Here is a 16178-nt window from a genome sequence, read left to right as displayed (position 1 = left end):
TTAAAGCACATCCAGTTCCAATCCCTTGCTGTGGACAGGGAAATCTTCCACTATCCCAGGTTGCTGCAAGCCCCATCCAACCTGGCCTGGAACATTTCCAGGGATGGGGCAGCCACAGCTTCTCTGGGAAATCTGTGCCAGGGCCTCAGCACCCTCCCAGGGAAGGATTTCTTCCAATTCAAATCTCTCCTCTTTAGCTTTGTGCCAAGGCATGCCAGAGCTTTCCTCTGTTTCTGCCTGGTGTTAATGCTGCAGGATGGCTTCAGCCTGTTAGACAATCTTTGCCTGTGGTGTGGGGTGAGGAAAGTCAGAAATGACAGGAATGTTTTCCTAAGACATGCAAGTTTTATTTAGTTTGGTTCAAAATAGCCCTGTGACAAGGATCAGACTAAATTACAGCCAGACACCACATTAAGGTGGACCTGAAACTTGTTGCTTGTGGTGAGGGAAAAGTTCGCTGAGTTCTTTGAATTTGGGGATTTTAGTCCTGTAGATGGGCCTGCATATGTACAACTCAGGAAGAAATCCTTCCCTTTGAGGATGCTGAGGCCCTGGCACAGATTTCCCAGGGAAGCTGTGTCTGCCCTATCCCTGAAAGTGTCCAAGGCCATGTTGGAGGGGTTTGGAGCAACCTGGGACAGTGGAAGCCCCATCCAACTTGGCTGGGGGTTGGAATGGGGTGAGCTTTAAGGTCCCTCCCAACCCAAACCATTCCTGGATTCTGTGTTGATTCTATGAAATAAGCTGAAAAGGAGGTTGTTCCATTTTGGAATTTACCTGTAGATGGACAAGGAATCAAAATCAGCTCCCAGAACTCCCCACCTGGATATATCCCATGGAAAACTGCACTGTAACTTAATGACAAGCCATTGAAAGATGCTTCTGAAATAATCCCTGCTGCTCTCAGCCTCCTGCAGCACAGCCAGCCAGGCTGTCAGGCTTCAGGCAGGGCTTGTTCCGAGTTTGCTTTGGCTCCTGGGACTCAAACCAGCCCCAGCAGAGAGAGGAGAACAGGCTCTGCTCTATGGCCAAGTGGGTGAAAGGCTGCGGTCGCTGCCCGGTGTAGCTTTAGCAGCACAAAGAGCTTGTGTGAGGGACATAAAAGCCCTGAGTTTAACCAAAGAGTCACGAGATGTGGGCAGAAAAGGTGAGGATTGTGAAAGGGAGCAAAGTATGGGAAGGGGGGATGTAAAAGTGGGAGAGTTTTTGCAGAAGTGGCATGTCTGCTCTTCTGCTAATGAGTCAGTGAGGGATTTCTTACTGGAATAGACTGGAATGGTGAAAAAGCCGGGAAAATTGGTAGCTCAGGTATCTTTACACTGTCTCGTGCATTGGTTTAATGTTAAAAAAGTTCCTTTTGCCTGAGGAAAGCACTTTAAATATGTAGCAAAACCACAACATTTTCTGTGTTTGTTGTCTCATCCCATTGTGGAGTTTTATGTAGGAGGCAAGGTCTGATAAGGTTTTTTTTGCCAAGGTCTGATAAGTTTCTTTTAATTTGGTTTTCAGAAAGGACTAGACTTTGACAGCAGCACGCAGACTGGCACCAGCACATGGAAATGCCCTGTAGCTGTGCTGCAATCCTCATGGATGCAGGGAAAATCCTCCTTTTCACCCAGTTTATAGTATGAGATCCACCACTTGGTAAGGCCAGATGGCTCCAAGGCATCTTGGCATGGTGGGAAAAGGAGGCAGCAGGAAAGAGCAGTGAACAAGGGAAAGACACAGAGCAGCTTTCTGAAGGGGAAGAGTGCAGGAACTGAGGATTTGGGGAGGGAAACAGAGTGAAAATCAGATTTAGCTGCACCTTTAAACTTTTTGGCACTTTTAATAGTCTTTTTGATACCTTTTTCCTTTCTTCCAAAAAAATACATGTGAGGAGAGAAAGGACCTCAGGTTTTCTCTGTCTTTCACAAGAGGGAAAGGCTGAGGAGCTCTGAACATAAAAATAAATAATAAATTGAATAATAAATTCAAACACAGTGGGAAATAGCTAGGCAGGGAATGGGGGCCTGGAGCCTGAGGCATGGGAACCCAGTGATTAGGTTGGAATGCTGTTGCAGTCCATGCATTTAAAACAAACTGCTACCAAAGATTTACTTGGTATTTTTTACTCTGACATATTCCACTTTTTCTCTAGTCCTGGGAGAGTGGCTGAGAGCTGAGGAACTTAGAGAGGGAAACAACCAACAAAGGAACAGAAATCCCCATTGTGTGGCCATGGCTGGCAGGGATTCCACATTCTGCAGTGGATCTCAGGCTGCCCGTGGGTTTATCAGGGTCAGGGCACAAACTGCCAGGGGAGCAGGGGAGGGAATCACACTCAGACAGCAGCAGACACTGGAATTCCAGCAGACCAGGAATAAGGGGAGAAGTGCTCTGTTCTGATGCTGCTTTGTAATGGTTTCTAGTGAAAGTCCTGCTGGTATTCCCATGTTATCATCAGATCCTTTCCTTTTTTTTTCCTTACTCAGGTTTTGCTTTCAAAAGTGTAGAACTCTAAACAGCCACCACCTCGCTCCCTCAGTTGCTAATCTGAATTTATGATTTCTGAAGGACAAAAAATAAGCTTATTTTTATCTTCTCCCTTTCACAGAGTAATTCCTGGGTGATTTCCCTGCCAAGATGCAAACTCCTCACAATCTCAGTCTTTTTTGCATCTAAACAGTCACTTTTGCATTTATCAGTCAGATGAGTTATTAGAGCAGAGCACTGAGCAAATATTCCATGAAGTTATGCTGTTTGTATGGAAAATCAAGACTTTATTGTGGGTATGAAGTGTTAGCAACCCTAACAAAGAGTTCTGGATAGACCACTAACTCATTTAGGCCAACTTATTCCAGTATTCCAGGTCATTCCTGATAATACAACAAGAATAAAGACAATATTTCCAGTTTCTCCCTCTTCTGCTGGTGTTACACAGATGCTTGCAGTGCATCCTAAGCCTGGTGTAGGAATGGTGTTACAGGGAGCTGTCAAGCTCTTCCCTGGTAGTAACACAATGACTAAATTAGTAGTTTCCTGCTTCATTTGCTTCATCAACGTGGCTGTTTTAATTGCACTGATGACAGAAGCTTGTAAATCATGCCACCACAATTCCCTTGTGCCTGGAATCTTCAGCTTTACTTAGCCTGAATCAAAGCCAAGAACTGAGTCTTCTTTTAGGCTCTGCCCTTTTAAACTGTTTTTTGGCATTTGTTGTTTTCCTTTTATTTTTTTTCCCCTGTGGTTTCAGACCTCACTATCCATCATTGTAACTCATTTTCTCTAAAAGGAGAAAAGAGAGACTGCAATCCTTTCAACCCATCTCCCTCTTTCCCTGATTACTGGTTTGGTCACCAGATGCTCAAATATTTAGTGAATATTTAGTGATGCCTCACCACCCAGGTCACTTGGGTATTTTAAAGCAAGTTCCAGCCAAATCATGGTAGTGAAATAAGGAATTTTAATATATTTTCTCCAAATTCTGGTCACCAGATTTGCAGGCTGAGCAGAGGAGTGAACCAAAGAGCATCTCTCACCTCCCCTTGGATTTTTGGTGGTTCATGGTAATGGGTTTGGTTCATGGTGGTGGTTTTGGCAGTCTGGGGAGCTGGGTCACAGCATGATGGTGACAGCAGATACAGAGGTGGAAGCAGTGAAAGCAAAACAAGGAGTCAGGGCACTGAAGGACTTATTTTACCTGGTTAATTGTGTTCCAGCAGGGATTGATGCCAGGAATCCCAGCTGGATGCAGGATGCTGGTGAGTCTATAACAGCAGCTGGTTTTTCCCTGGCAGTTTTCATGACAAAGGTCCCGTTCTTGTCCCTGAGACACCCATTGAGATCCTGAGTGGGGCAAGGGCAGGGCAAACAAACACTGCTGACAACTGGCAGGACACAGAAACCTTCCCTGCTTAGGGCTGGTGATTCCAGGAGCTTCCATGGCTTGTCTTGAATCATCTGCTGAGAGGAAAACAATCACAGCCAGGGATTTCATGTCAGAAGGAGCTTGGAAGAAAATTCCAAATGCTGTTGTATAATTTGTGTTAATAAGACTTAACAGCCCTTATAGCTGCTGAAACTATAGGAAGCACATGAAGGGAACAAGAATGGATTTTATGGAGTTTAGTGGTGCTTTTTGCCTGTTAAGATCCCTCAAAGCAAGTATCCAAAGGTTTAACTCGTGTAGGAAGATGGAATTTATTTGCTTTTAACAAATATAGGAAAAAGAAAACTGATCTCTTCATGTCGCCTGTATTCATGATAAAAGATCATAAATATCAACTAAATTTAGGATAAATATTCTGTTGTGCAATTGATGATGGGAAAAAAGATAATTTGAAATAATTACTGCACTGTTCTGAGGACAATTATATTTTAAAAGATACTAATCATCTATTAATGTTTATTAATATGAATTGCCGAAGGGATGGAAATAAAAACATTCCATCCAGTGTTTTGCAGGCACAGAATTCCAAGATGTGATGTAGCCATCAGGTGATGCAGCCTGGTGGCTCTTTGTTTCTATGGTTACCTTCAACTGGAATTGCTGTAACTAGGTCAGATTGGAAGGTGTGAATGGAAACAAAGAAATCTGGGATCAATAACAAGAGTTCAGGGAGAAGGCTGGTGCTGCTGTGGAAAGGGAAATGAGTGTAGGGAGAGGAATTTAAATTTGTAACTCATATGGATGAGGTCCCACACAGAGGGATTGGTCTGTTTTAGCATCATTCACTCTTCCAGCATTATTCGGCTGTCTGAAGAATCATCTGCAGGGTTTTGATGTGATTTACCTGTGGCAACACCTTCCCTCCCTCTGGCTGCATATCCAGGCATGAGCAGCCAAAAGGAGCCTCAGGAACAGGAAAGGCTGAGGCAGCTGGAAGGGAGAACAGATGGAAGAGAGGGAAGGATCTTCTGGAAAGGGGAAGCAAAATCAAGGGTAGGGAAGATATGTCACAGTCAGCATAGAAATAAGGAGAAACAGGTTGTAAAAGTGGTTCAAAAGAAGGAACTTGCGTGTGAGGAAGGGAAACTCCCTGTGGTGCCTTAAGTTTTAGCTTTCATATTTTTCAGATTCTGCATTCGTATATAACTCTGAACTTCACATAAAGTGTTAGAAAGTTGTCTTCACAGTTTAGTTAGACAAAACAATCTTTTTCCAGCCCCAGAACCAAGGACACAGTTGCAGCTTCCAGCCCAGTGTAAACAGTGAATGAGGAGAGCAAACTAGGAGGATGGGACTTCATAACCTGAAGCTGTAATTGGACAATTAACCCCAATAGGTAAATGGACCAAAACTGATAAAAGTGTGAAAACTCATGACCAGTCCTTCATCTTAGGTCAATCTTGGGTAGAGACATGGCCAGGCTCTTGCTGTGCCCAAGGTGTATCCTTTGAAGACGTTTTAATAAATACCTACTTTATTCCTTTAACTCTTCTAGCCTCTGTTCCAGGTAGCCTCTCTAGGCATCACCTGGAAGGGCAGTGGAGACAGGTGGGGGTCGGTCTCTCCCCCAGGTAACAAGTGACAGGACAGGAGGAAACAGCCTCAAGGTGTGCTGGGGAGGTTTAAGTTGGATATGAGGGAGAATTGTTGTCAAGGGTTGACAAGCCCTGGAGCAGACTGTCGGGGCAGTGGTGGAATCGGCTGGGGGGATTTAAAAACCGTGTGTATGTGGCATTTGGAAATGTGTTTCCATGGTGCCCAGCAACAGGACGAGGGGCAAAGGCTATAAACTAAAAACTCCAGAAGTTTCACCTCAACGTGAGGAAGAACTTCTTTACATTGAGGATGGCAGGGTCCTCTGGAGCAGGTGGCACAGGATCCAGGTGGGTTTGGAGACTCCAGAGAGGGGGACTCCACATCCTTCCTGAGGTCCCTGAGCAGCCTGTCCCAGTGTCCTGCCATCCTTGGCAGGGTCAGGTTGAACTGAATGATCTCCAGAGCTCCCTTCCAACCCGAACGCTCCCGTGGTTCTGTGGCTGATGGGCTGGGCAGTGCTGGGGGACTCGCTGCTCTCAGCGAAGTGACTCCGGGAGCCATCCCAGCCCGGACAGCCCGGCCTCCCTTCCCTCCGTGTGCCACCCCCGAGCGCCCCAGCATCCCGGCCGCCCCTCTCGGCCCCGGGGGCGGGCGCACGGCGGGCGCAGCCCAGTGGGCGGGGGGGACCGGGCTGGGCGTGGGGGCTCCGGGGAGGCGGAGCCGGGCCGAGCCGAGCCGAGCCGAGCCGAGCCGAGCCCGGGCGAGCCGATCCCGGCCATGGAGGGTTCGGAGCCCGTGCGGGGGGAGATGCGGCGCTTCACCTGGGAGGAGATCGGGCAGCGGAACGGGCGGGGGCCGGCGCCGCAGGAGCGCTGGCTGGTGATCGACAGGAAGGTGTACGACATCAGCCACTTCTGCCGGAGACACCCGGGGGGCTCCCGGGTCATCAGCCACTACGCCGGGCAGGACGCCACGGTGAGCGGCCGGCTGCGGCCCCGGCAGCCCGGCAGGGAGGGCTGCAGGAGGGATGAGCGCGGAGCGGGATCCGGGGGCTGGGAGCTGGGAGCAGGATCCCTGGGGCTGGGAGCAGGCACGGACCCTGGGCTGTGTCACACACGGTGCGCTGGGAGCGGTGTGCAAGGGGACACACAGCGCGCACGCTCCGCCGGGAATTGTTTGGAATTGTTGTTACGAGGAAGCGCTGCTGGAGGAATGACTGAAAAACCGCAGGCGGGAATGAAAAGCAACCCAAATATCGTCCGTAATTTCTGCACGCAGAGGAGTATCGGGTGCTGCCACCCGTGTGGCACACGCGGTGACAGAGTTGTTGTTTGCCTTCGCCCTCCTCCAACTTCCCCAACCCGAGAGATGGCACTAGAGCAGAATTTCACTGAAAGTCGTATTTCAGTCACGAAAAAGGAATGAATCACTCGTATCTGAGTGCCAGCGGCTGTTGCAGAGTGGAGTAAATGCTGCTGGAGTAGGGTGGCTTTGCCAGTGGTGTTTTCTTCCTTTGTCTGCTTGTGCCTTTTCCATGAATCTCTCCAAATGCGCGCGTTTGGACCCAAGGGTGGATATGGGGTGGGAATCCACCTCTAGGATGGTGTTGATGGACCGTGTTTCAGCCAGGCTGGAACTTGAAATCTCCACGTGAATATCCCATGGTAGGAATATCATTTAGAGCCAAAAATTACAAGTGAATTTGCAACATTTTGTGAGAGCAGGGTGCGTTTTTTCAAAGCCCTGCCACTGGCACAGGTTGCCCAGACAAGTGGTGGAGCTCCATCCCTGAAGTGTTCCGGGCTGGCTGGGTGGAGCTTGGAGCAACCTGCAAGGTGTCCGTGGCAGGGGGGAATGAGATGAGCTCTGAAGGGCCTTTCTCACCCGAACATTCTGAGTTTCTGTGATCACGAAAGGGTCAGCCCATGGAGTGAGCAGGGCTGCATGGTGGGATTGCAGCCAGCTGCATTCTTTAGGTGATGGTGATGATATCAGTGCCACTGCCGGCTGCAGTTGAACTGCTGACCGCTCAGAAACCCCTGCCAAGTTTTATTTCCCGGTGGTTTTGTCCCTGGGGGTCAAAAGAACAAGGCTCCACAAAACCAGGAAAAACTGGGAAGTAAAGGAAGAACTCCTCTGGTTCGCTGTTCTGATTTCTAGAAGGTGCAGTCAGCCGTCCCCTAACCCCCAGCTGGGATTGCACTCCAGGTTTTACAGCCTTCATGGAAAGGATTGGTCTAAATGTGTGGTACCATCCTCCCCTGCTCTGCCCACATACTCCTCCCCATTTTTCCCTCCTTTTCTAATGAGAAAATGCAAATGCTGGTTCCCCTCTCTTTTTCCCTCCTTTATTCAGTGACCCTGAGCAGGGAGGATGCTACAGCTGACCTAGAGCTGGCAACACCAGCGAGATTTTTAACCCCTTTCCTGACCAGAGATCTTTTAAAAGCACATTTTATTTTAAAAGCACACAATGATGGCCTAGTAATTACAGTGATAAACAATGCACGGTGCAGGAATCTTACAAAATAATGCCCAGCAAGCAAATATTGTCCCAGAAAATTAAAAAAATCCACATCCTTAGGTTGAGGAAGATTGTAAAAATATGCTAATTTGGGCATCAGGAGGGAAATGTCAAAAAGGAGGTAAATGGGAGATCAGGAATTAGATGCCAAAGTGCCATGTGTGCCTACAAGATTTGTAATTTAAATATAGGGACAGAATCTGTAGTGATAACAGCCACTAGTGAGTTTTTTCACCTGGTTGCCATGGAGATTGACACCTCATTTCAATAATAAAAGTAACTGCTTTCCCCAACAGGAATCTTTTGAATGGTCCAGCATATCATGGAATAGATTTCTTTTGCTGCCACCTGAATGATGGTTTTTCTTCATCCTGTTCCTCTGTCTGCATTTCAGGATCCTTTCATTGCTTTTCATCTTGACAAGGCACTGGTAAGGAAGTACATGAACCCTCTCCTGATTGGGGAACTGGCACCAGATCAGCCCAGCTTTGAGCCCAGCAAGAACGTGAGTGTCATAAAAACTTGGTTTTGGGGTTGAAATTGGGCTGTTTAACTTTTCTGACTGGCAGGCAGAACTCCCTGTACATAAGATCACAGGATCTCCTGGAATCACTGTTGGCTGAAGCTTCATTTCACATCATTATTTGTAGTTTTAGCAAAGATTTGTCTCCAGGTGACCCTCAGCTTTCCCCTTTTTCATCCCTGAGAAGGAAAACTATGCTCCTATTGATGTTCCTGAGGTGTTTTCTGACCAGTGGATGCTTTTGGGTCTCCTCACAGAAAAAGCTGGTGGAGGATTTCCGTGAGCTCCGTGCCACCGTGGAGAGGATGGGGCTTCTCCAGCCCAACCACGCCTTTTTCATCCTCTATCTCTGCCACATCTTGATGCTGGATGTTGCAGCCTGGCTCATCATCTGGTATTTTGGAGCATCCTTGGTGCCTTTCCTCTTCTCTGCTGTTCTTCTGGGCACTGTCCAGGTGAGCAACTACACAAAATAAGCCCCAAAAAGCCAAATTTGGGACTTGGGGGCTTATTGCCGTAAGCAAGGGACAGATCATATCATGATGGACTTCCCCAAATCCTGCTTCTCTCTGGATTCCACCAAAAGGCAAAACTACACATGCTGCTGTGGCAGAGCAGGCTTTGCCTTGCTTTTTCCTCCCCATATTCCATCAAAGCTTTCCTTATTCCAGCCTTCCCCACACGATGAAAGCTGTGCCCCGCTCCTGAGCTCCACGGTGCCAGAACTCCGAGGCAGTGTGCAGGGGCCAAGCCACTGTGTTCCCATGGGAACTTGCAGGGAGTTAGAGGAGAGGGCAGAGCAGCTCTCAAAGCCCCAGCTATTCCTCCCGTGGCCAGTGATCCCCTTGGAATTACAAGTACTTGGAGGAGGCAGCAGCAAGCTGCTCCTTAAAGGAGACTTTGTTGCTGATTTCAGAGCAGTTTTGTGAGGGAATAAATGCTGGTTCTCAGCTCTGTGGCTGTTTTTTTCCCAAGACTTTTTTTCCCTTCCTCATGGAAACAACTGTCCAGGACTAAAAGTCATTAGGCAGAGTCTGGAGTGCACTGGTGTGTAGTGAAAAAGGAGAGTTGGGATTGGGCCCTGGCAGTGGAAGCGCTTTTGCTATCCAGGGATACGCTGTGAGGAGCGTGGGAGTGGGAGAAGAAAGCCCTTTTCAGACACAGACCCTCCTGGCAGTTCTTTTTCCCCAGCAGCACTGTTGTATTCTTCATTCCAGGCCCAGGCTGGCTGGCTCCAGCATGATTTTGGACACCTGTCAGTCTTCAGCAAGTCCAGGTGGAACCACTGGGTGCACAAGTTTGTCATCGGCCACCTCAAGGTGAGCACGGGGTGTGGGGAGGGGCTGCCAGAGCCCTGCTCTGCAGCCAGAGCCAATCCCAGGGTAAGGAGAGAACTGAGGGCAGAAGATCCACCTTGTTTAGGGCACTTTCTCCTCATCCATTCCCACAGGGAGCCCCGGCCAGCTGGTGGAATCACCTCCACTTCCAGCACCACGCCAAACCCAACTGCTTCCGGAAGGATCCCGATGTCAACATGCACCCCTTGTTTTTTGCTCTTGGGAAAACCCTCTCTGTGGAGGTGAGACCTAAGAGAAGCTGGGAAGTGACAGCAGTAGGATTCAAAATTTGGGAAGCTGCAGAGAGCTTGGACACTAATTAGTATGATTTTATATGGTGCTGCTTTGCCTTCCACTAGTCCCTAATATTCCTCAGTAATATTCCAGCAATTCTGAGACCTTTGTATTCTTAAAGCTTCACTCAAAGTTATTTTTGCAGTGTTGGATGATAAGAATGAAATATTTGTCACAATTACAAGTTCCTATTTCCCTTGATGAGAGAATTTCAGTTTTATGAAGATCAGAACTACAAGTTTTTCTCTTTTGCCAAGATCAGTGTGACTAATTGTAGTGATCTGGGGATCAGATGGGAAGCAGCAGATGACAAGCCAGGGCTGTCTGGAACTTTTACAATTCCTGATCAAAGAAGCTATTTCAGTGGTCTCAGCCTGGCAGTGGGTGTCACAGTGGTTCCCATCTGGAGTCCAGCTCTATTTCTGGTACAGCTCTGCAGTTAAATGAGTGGCTTTAGCATTTGCTGTCCTTTAAAAAAAAAGGCTATGTAAATTCATAGTGTCACTTTAAAGGCTCTGATTTGTATTGAAATTAAGGGATGGGCTATTGGGAATTAATTTGAGCATGTACAGGGATATCATGGCATTCCTTAAGGAAGCCAGTGGCTTGATCTGTTATGTATGTACAGCAAACATTGAAAAATGAGCAGCCTCAGAGGGATCTGTTCACCCTCATTCTTGTGGACACAGTTTCATGCTTAGATGCTCACTTCTCTGTTTTCCAGACTATTTGCAAGGAGATGGGAGTTCCACACACTGCCATCTTCATTAACAGTATCATAACAGTACCACAGCTTGATGTTTTTAATTCTGAAGCTCTGCTTTGTCAGCAAACTGTTTGTGTGGGTTTTTATTTTAGCATTTTTAGGCAGCTTCTGCCCTCTGTAGGGGCAGAGCTTCCTGTGCAGGTCGCTGTGTGTGTGCAAGGCACTGCCCAGCCCCTTCTGCAGGGTGAAAACTCCTCCAGGCCGAGGTCCCCAGGGATGGTAGATGCTGGCTTGGTTGGATACAAGATCTCCTGGAAGTTAAGGAGTGTGTGCACAGGTGTCTTCATGGCCTGAGTAATTTGTGTATTTTAACAGCTTGGTGTGCAAAAGAAGAAATTCATGCCTTACAACCACCAGCACAAGTACTTCTTCATCAGTGAGTAACCTCCCCCTGTGCAGTTCCATGACCAGCAGTCACTCTGCCCCTTGTTTTCCCATTCCATCCCATCCTGCTGGGATAATTCATGGCTCTGTTTGTCCCTGCAGTCGGTCCCCCAGCGCTGGTGCCACTTTATTTCCAGTGGTACATCTTCTACTTCGCCGTGCAGCGGAAGCAGTGGGTGGTGAGTCAGCTCCACAGGGGCCAGAGGGGGCTTCTCCTGGGTTTAGGGATGAATTCCAGTGCCAGATTTACTGGGAGTTGTATGTGTCTGCAGCAAAGGATGTGGGTATAGATTTGGGAATGGTGTTTGCCAAAGGGGGATCTTCCACAGCTTTTCTTTGTGAAAGATCCTCTGGGAAACAAAAAATGTTCTCTGGTGTTCTGGGTTTTGGTTTTCTCACTGCTTGGTTCCTCTTTAGATCCAGGGGAAAATGTGGTGCTTTAGAGCATGTCCTGTCTGGTTGGCCCTCTGCTGGGCTCATGGAACCAGGATAATTCCTGAGCACAGGGAATGGTGTCAAGTTCCTTTGTGATGAAGCTGGGGAGGAAAAATTGATCAGTAGAAGATGTTACGGGAGATTTTAAAGGGAGCGATGGTAAATTCAGAAGTCAGAAATTCTTCCTTCTAATGAAGTTCTGCCTGTCCCCTGTACTACAGGACCTGGCCTGGATGCTGTCCTTCTACATCCGATTCTACCTCACCTACTTGCCCTTCCTGGGTGTGAAGGGTACCCTGGGGCTCCACCTGCTAGTCAGGTATCATTCAACTGACAGCTCCAACGTTTTCTCTGCCTAGTTTGTATCACTCCTTCGTGTCTGCTTTTCTCCAGCCCTCTGGTTATTTTTCTCATCACTCCCTGTTCTTCTCTCTCCTGATCCTTTCAGTGGGACAGGGTTTCTTGTCAGGCTGCAGGAGTTGGAAGGTGTGTGTAGGTCTGATCTGTTTGTGTTTCTGGTGTTTATTTTGTCAGGCAGCAACCAGCTGGTGTGTGCACAAGTGTTTTGTACTGACTTGTCACATCATGGGTGTGTGATTTGTGATGGTTTTTTGTTTTTGCACAGGTTTATAGAAAGCAACTGGTTTGTCTGGGTCACACAAATGAATCACATCCCCATGCACATTGATTATGATAAGAATGTGGACTGGTTCTCTACCCAGGTGAGACCTTATTTATGGAGATATGTGACAGTTCTGGGTGTGTAAAATCCATCTATTTCAGCCTGGCCACCTCATGTTGGCTGGAAATAAGTCCTGGAGCTGTTGTGTCCAGCCAGAATTCCTGTGGGGATGAGAAACCTGTATTTGAGACTTGGCATTGCTAAAATAATACTTAAACCAGGACTTCTTTTTTTCCTTTCAGCTCCAGGCAACCTGCAATGTTCGTCAGTCCTTGTTCAACGACTGGTTCAGTGGCCACCTGAACTTCCAGATTGAGCACCAGTAAGTGGAAACAGGGGTTGGGAATAGTTCCAAGGACCAGGGCTGAAAAGCCTCTGAGGTCCCTCTATCAGCTGAGACAGGAACAAAAGATAATGTGGGTTCCATTTTGTGCTCTTTGTGTGGGGGTGGAACAGGAGCTCCAAAATGAAAATTTCTGGAGCACCAGTGAGCACCAGCACCACTTCAGATCAAGCTGTATGGCACACGGGGGAGAATTCCCAGCACAGGCACTGAAGGGACACGAGAGGGACATTGCAGAGCACCCATGGCTTTGGCACAAGGGGAATTGGGGGCACTTCCAGAATTAGGCCCAGCAGCGGGGCCAGGATTCCACGTGGTGGTGAGGGATGCCATTGAATCAGCACCTCCTTTTCCCACAGCCTTTTCCCTACAATGCCACGGCACAACTACTGGAAGGTGGCCCCTCTGGTGAAGTCCCTGTGTGCCAAGTATGGCATTGAGTACCAGTGCAAGCCTCTGCTCACAGCCTTTGCAGACATCGTGCAGTGAGTATTGACCCGCTGTGTGCCCAAGGCAAGGGCTGTCAGTGCTGTGGAGTGAAAAGGGGAGGGAACAGACAGGAAGGGGCAGCATCTAAAGGTCCCTTCTCACCCAAATCACTTCATGATCTCCTTTGCTTCGTCTGTAGAATTCTCCCCATGAGGCTCTGGTTGGAATGTGGGGTTCATTCCCTTGTTTCTCTCTTGGCAGCTCTTTGAAAGATTCAGGGGAGCTCTGGCTCGATGCTTATCTACATAAATAAGCAGCAGTGGATCCCTGCAGAGGAATTCCCCAGCCTTGCTGCCTCCTGTGGTGGTCACCCTGAAGATCCTGCACTGAGGAGAGCTGGCTAAGCCAGATTTGGGGAGGTGGTGCTGCTTAATTCCATGGATGAATGTAATTAATATGATTTTTCCTTTTTTTGGTTGGTTTTCTTATTTTGTTGGTTTTTTTTTTTTTTAATACGTGCTCCTAATTTTTTCTTGTGCTTCTTTCATTCCTCTTCTCTGGTGCTGAGTTTTGGGAGAAGCTGGATGGAGGAGGTTGTGTCCCACCAAGCTGGGTGCAGCTTTGGGATTGGGAACAGATTCCTTTCCATCTGCTGATCCTTCATTTGCTGAGTATATAGGAGGGAAGCTTCTTATCTAACATAGGCTTTTTTGGGGTGGCTCTCATTGTGAGTGTGGTAAGAAAGTTGGGACAGTGTGAAATCAAGGAATATGGGAATTACAGAAGTGCGGAAGCTCTAGGGAATGGGGTAAGTTCAGTATTTTCAAATCCCTGTTTGTAATAGGGAGTTCCCAGACCAATTTGTACATATGTGGGTGGGGTGGGGAGGTGCAGGCAGCAGTTCTCTAGGAATAGGATCTAGTTAGAGCCCTCATTGAGATAGGGAAACAGGAAAGTGGAAGTTTTTCCATGGGCCATATTCTGTGGGAATGCTGCTCTCCACATCTCTGGAAGCCTCTGGGTTATTTGGCCACTGGTGCTGATCCGGGGGGATCTGCAAGGGGTTTCCTTCATGCCAGACTTTGGAGTGTTGTGAAGCCACTACTGAGTCAGAAGAGAGAGAAACCTGTCCCATCCATACCCAGGATCCCTACAGGAGTGACAGAGGAAGTGAAAGCATTCCAGACCAGGCTGGACAAGGCTTGGAGCAGCCTGGTTTAGTGGAATACAATAAACCATGGCAAGGGGTGGAATGAGCTGAGCTTTAAGGTCCCTTCCAACCCAAACCGTTCTACAATGATTCTGTGTGAAGGGTGATCATAATCACTCCTGATTAGTGCCTGAAGCTTTGGGCTTTTTTGGACCTCTGGGTGATTTGTTAAAAGGAGAGAATTCCTGCCTCCTGGCCCATGGAGAGTGAGGCATTCCTGCTTGAGCAGCAGACAAATCTAAGGAAGTTAGAAAGGTGGTGGGGGTCAGACTGCTGTTTAAAAGTGTTTAACTTTTCATTCAGCTGCATATCCACAGGCACACCTCAGCCAAAACATTGCTGGTCTCCCTCTCTTGGATGATGTGCCTTCCAAACACACCCCAATCCTGTGGGATTTACTGGACAGTCTTACTGCATTTTCTGGGGCCTTTTAATTTACTGCTCCAACGTTACAGATGCCAAGCCAGGATGTAGCACCTGCCACATCACTGAGGAAGATGCTCCATTACCCAGGTCCCCCAGGGACTGGTGGATTAGAATCCAGGAGGGATGGGTTGATTTTGAGGATTTTTTTCCCAATCAACATCCAAAATGAGGATGAGGTGTAGACAGAATGGAAGAAATAGATCTTCTCAGGCCAAGAGTGTTGTTAAGCACAGGATAGAATTGTAATGGGAATAATAATACAGTCATACATATATAATATATATAATACTGTTATTGTTATAATATAATAATATATTGTTATATAATAACAATACATCATACAATCAAATACCTGTTGATTAGGACCATAAAGAAAGTGGGCCTTAGTTATTGTTTTACCTTGGTTTTTTCCTGCTCCATTTCTTTCCCTTGTATTACAACTGTGGATGGAGGAAAGTCTATTAATAAAATTCCTTGTCTTACCAATTTGTGCTGTCATCAGAGTAAAATACATCTGTGCAAGAGTCTTCACTCTGTAAAAGGTGGAACAAATGGCTGTCCACAGCTACAGAGAGAGAACTGCCATAAACCTCTTTCTCCAGAATGTGCTTCTCCTGTTTTCCCTGCTACAATAAAGAGGGAACATTCACCATGCAATAAACCAAATGCCTGGATAACCAGGAAAAATAACACAGATGAGCAGATTGACAGTCCTGAAGAGTAAGAGTGAAAGGGGACCTGACTCAGCATAACCAGGTATGAATGTGCTGAGTTTCCTGGAAGTTTTCCAGGCTAGAGAAGAGTTTTCTAGAGAGTTTTCCAGGATCAAGAAATACACTGAATGACACGACCTTGGAAGAACATCAGCCCAATTTTGCCATCTAGTGGAAACCTTTTGGCCTTAAAAATGGAGCCTGAACATTGTGGAATAGCCACAGGGTGGCAGTCAGACATCAGAAGGGGAGGAGGACATCTCAGAGGATCAGAAGGGAAGGATCAGATCATGAAAGAGACTTGCCAAGGGCATAAAGTGACAGGACAAGGGGGAATGGCTTCAAACTGAAAGAAGTTTAGATGGGGTAGTGGGAAGGAATTCTTCCCGGTGAGGGTGGTGAGGCCCCGGCATAGGTTGCCAAGGGAAGTTGTGGCTGTCCCTGGATCCCTGGAAGTGTCCGAGACTGGGTTGGACTGTGCTTGGAGCAACCTGAGATAGTGGAAGGTGTCCCTGCTCATGGCAGGGAGAAGAGGATATTGTTCCTGAAGATGTCAGAGGTTCATAAGGCTTTGAAGATTATCCAGTTAAGTGGAATATCATTGGACAAAGAGGTGGCTCCAACCTGGAATAAATTGCTTTTTCC

At 47.5% G+C, this 16178-nt stretch overlaps 1 protein-coding gene across 1 annotated transcript; it reads left to right on the top strand.

Annotated features, from left to right (window-relative positions):
* The first annotated feature begins 6152 nt into the window (after positions 1-6152).
* Positions 6153-15306, top strand: LOC129122147 (acyl-CoA (8-3)-desaturase-like). The gene is made up of 12 exons (XM_054635759.2): positions 6153-6442; positions 8386-8496; positions 8772-8969; positions 9732-9833; positions 9965-10093; positions 11227-11287; positions 11398-11474; positions 11952-12049; positions 12356-12452; positions 12655-12734; positions 13115-13240; positions 13446-15306. Exons 1-12 carry the CDS (start codon positions 6245-6247, stop codon positions 13495-13497), a joined length of 1329 nt encoding a protein of 442 aa, XP_054491734.2. The 5' UTR covers positions 6153-6244; the 3' UTR covers positions 13498-15306.
* Positions 15307-16178: the final 872 nt, after the last annotated feature.

This window comes from Agelaius phoeniceus, chromosome 6, assembly GCF_051311805.1.
Source record: "Agelaius phoeniceus isolate bAgePho1 chromosome 6, bAgePho1.hap1, whole genome shotgun sequence".
In the NCBI taxonomy this organism is placed as follows: Eukaryota; Metazoa; Chordata; class Aves; order Passeriformes; family Icteridae; genus Agelaius; species Agelaius phoeniceus.
The sequence above is the reverse complement of the archived record's forward strand: the minus strand, read 5'-3'. Positions and strand labels throughout refer to the sequence as shown.

Bases quoted from the DNA above. Each gene is read 5' to 3' on its own strand.
- LOC129122147 (XM_054635759.2), top strand. From the start codon at position 6,245: ATGGAGGGTTCGGAGCCCGTGCGGGGGGAGATGCGGCGCTTCACCTGG. The intron at 10,094-11,226 runs GTGAGACCTAAG...GTATTTTAACAG, and splicing joins GGAAAACCCTCTCTGTGGAG to CTTGGTGTGCAAAAGAAGAA. The intron at 12,453-12,654 runs GTGAGACCTTAT...TTTTCCTTTCAG, and splicing joins TGGACTGGTTCTCTACCCAG to CTCCAGGCAACCTGCAATGT.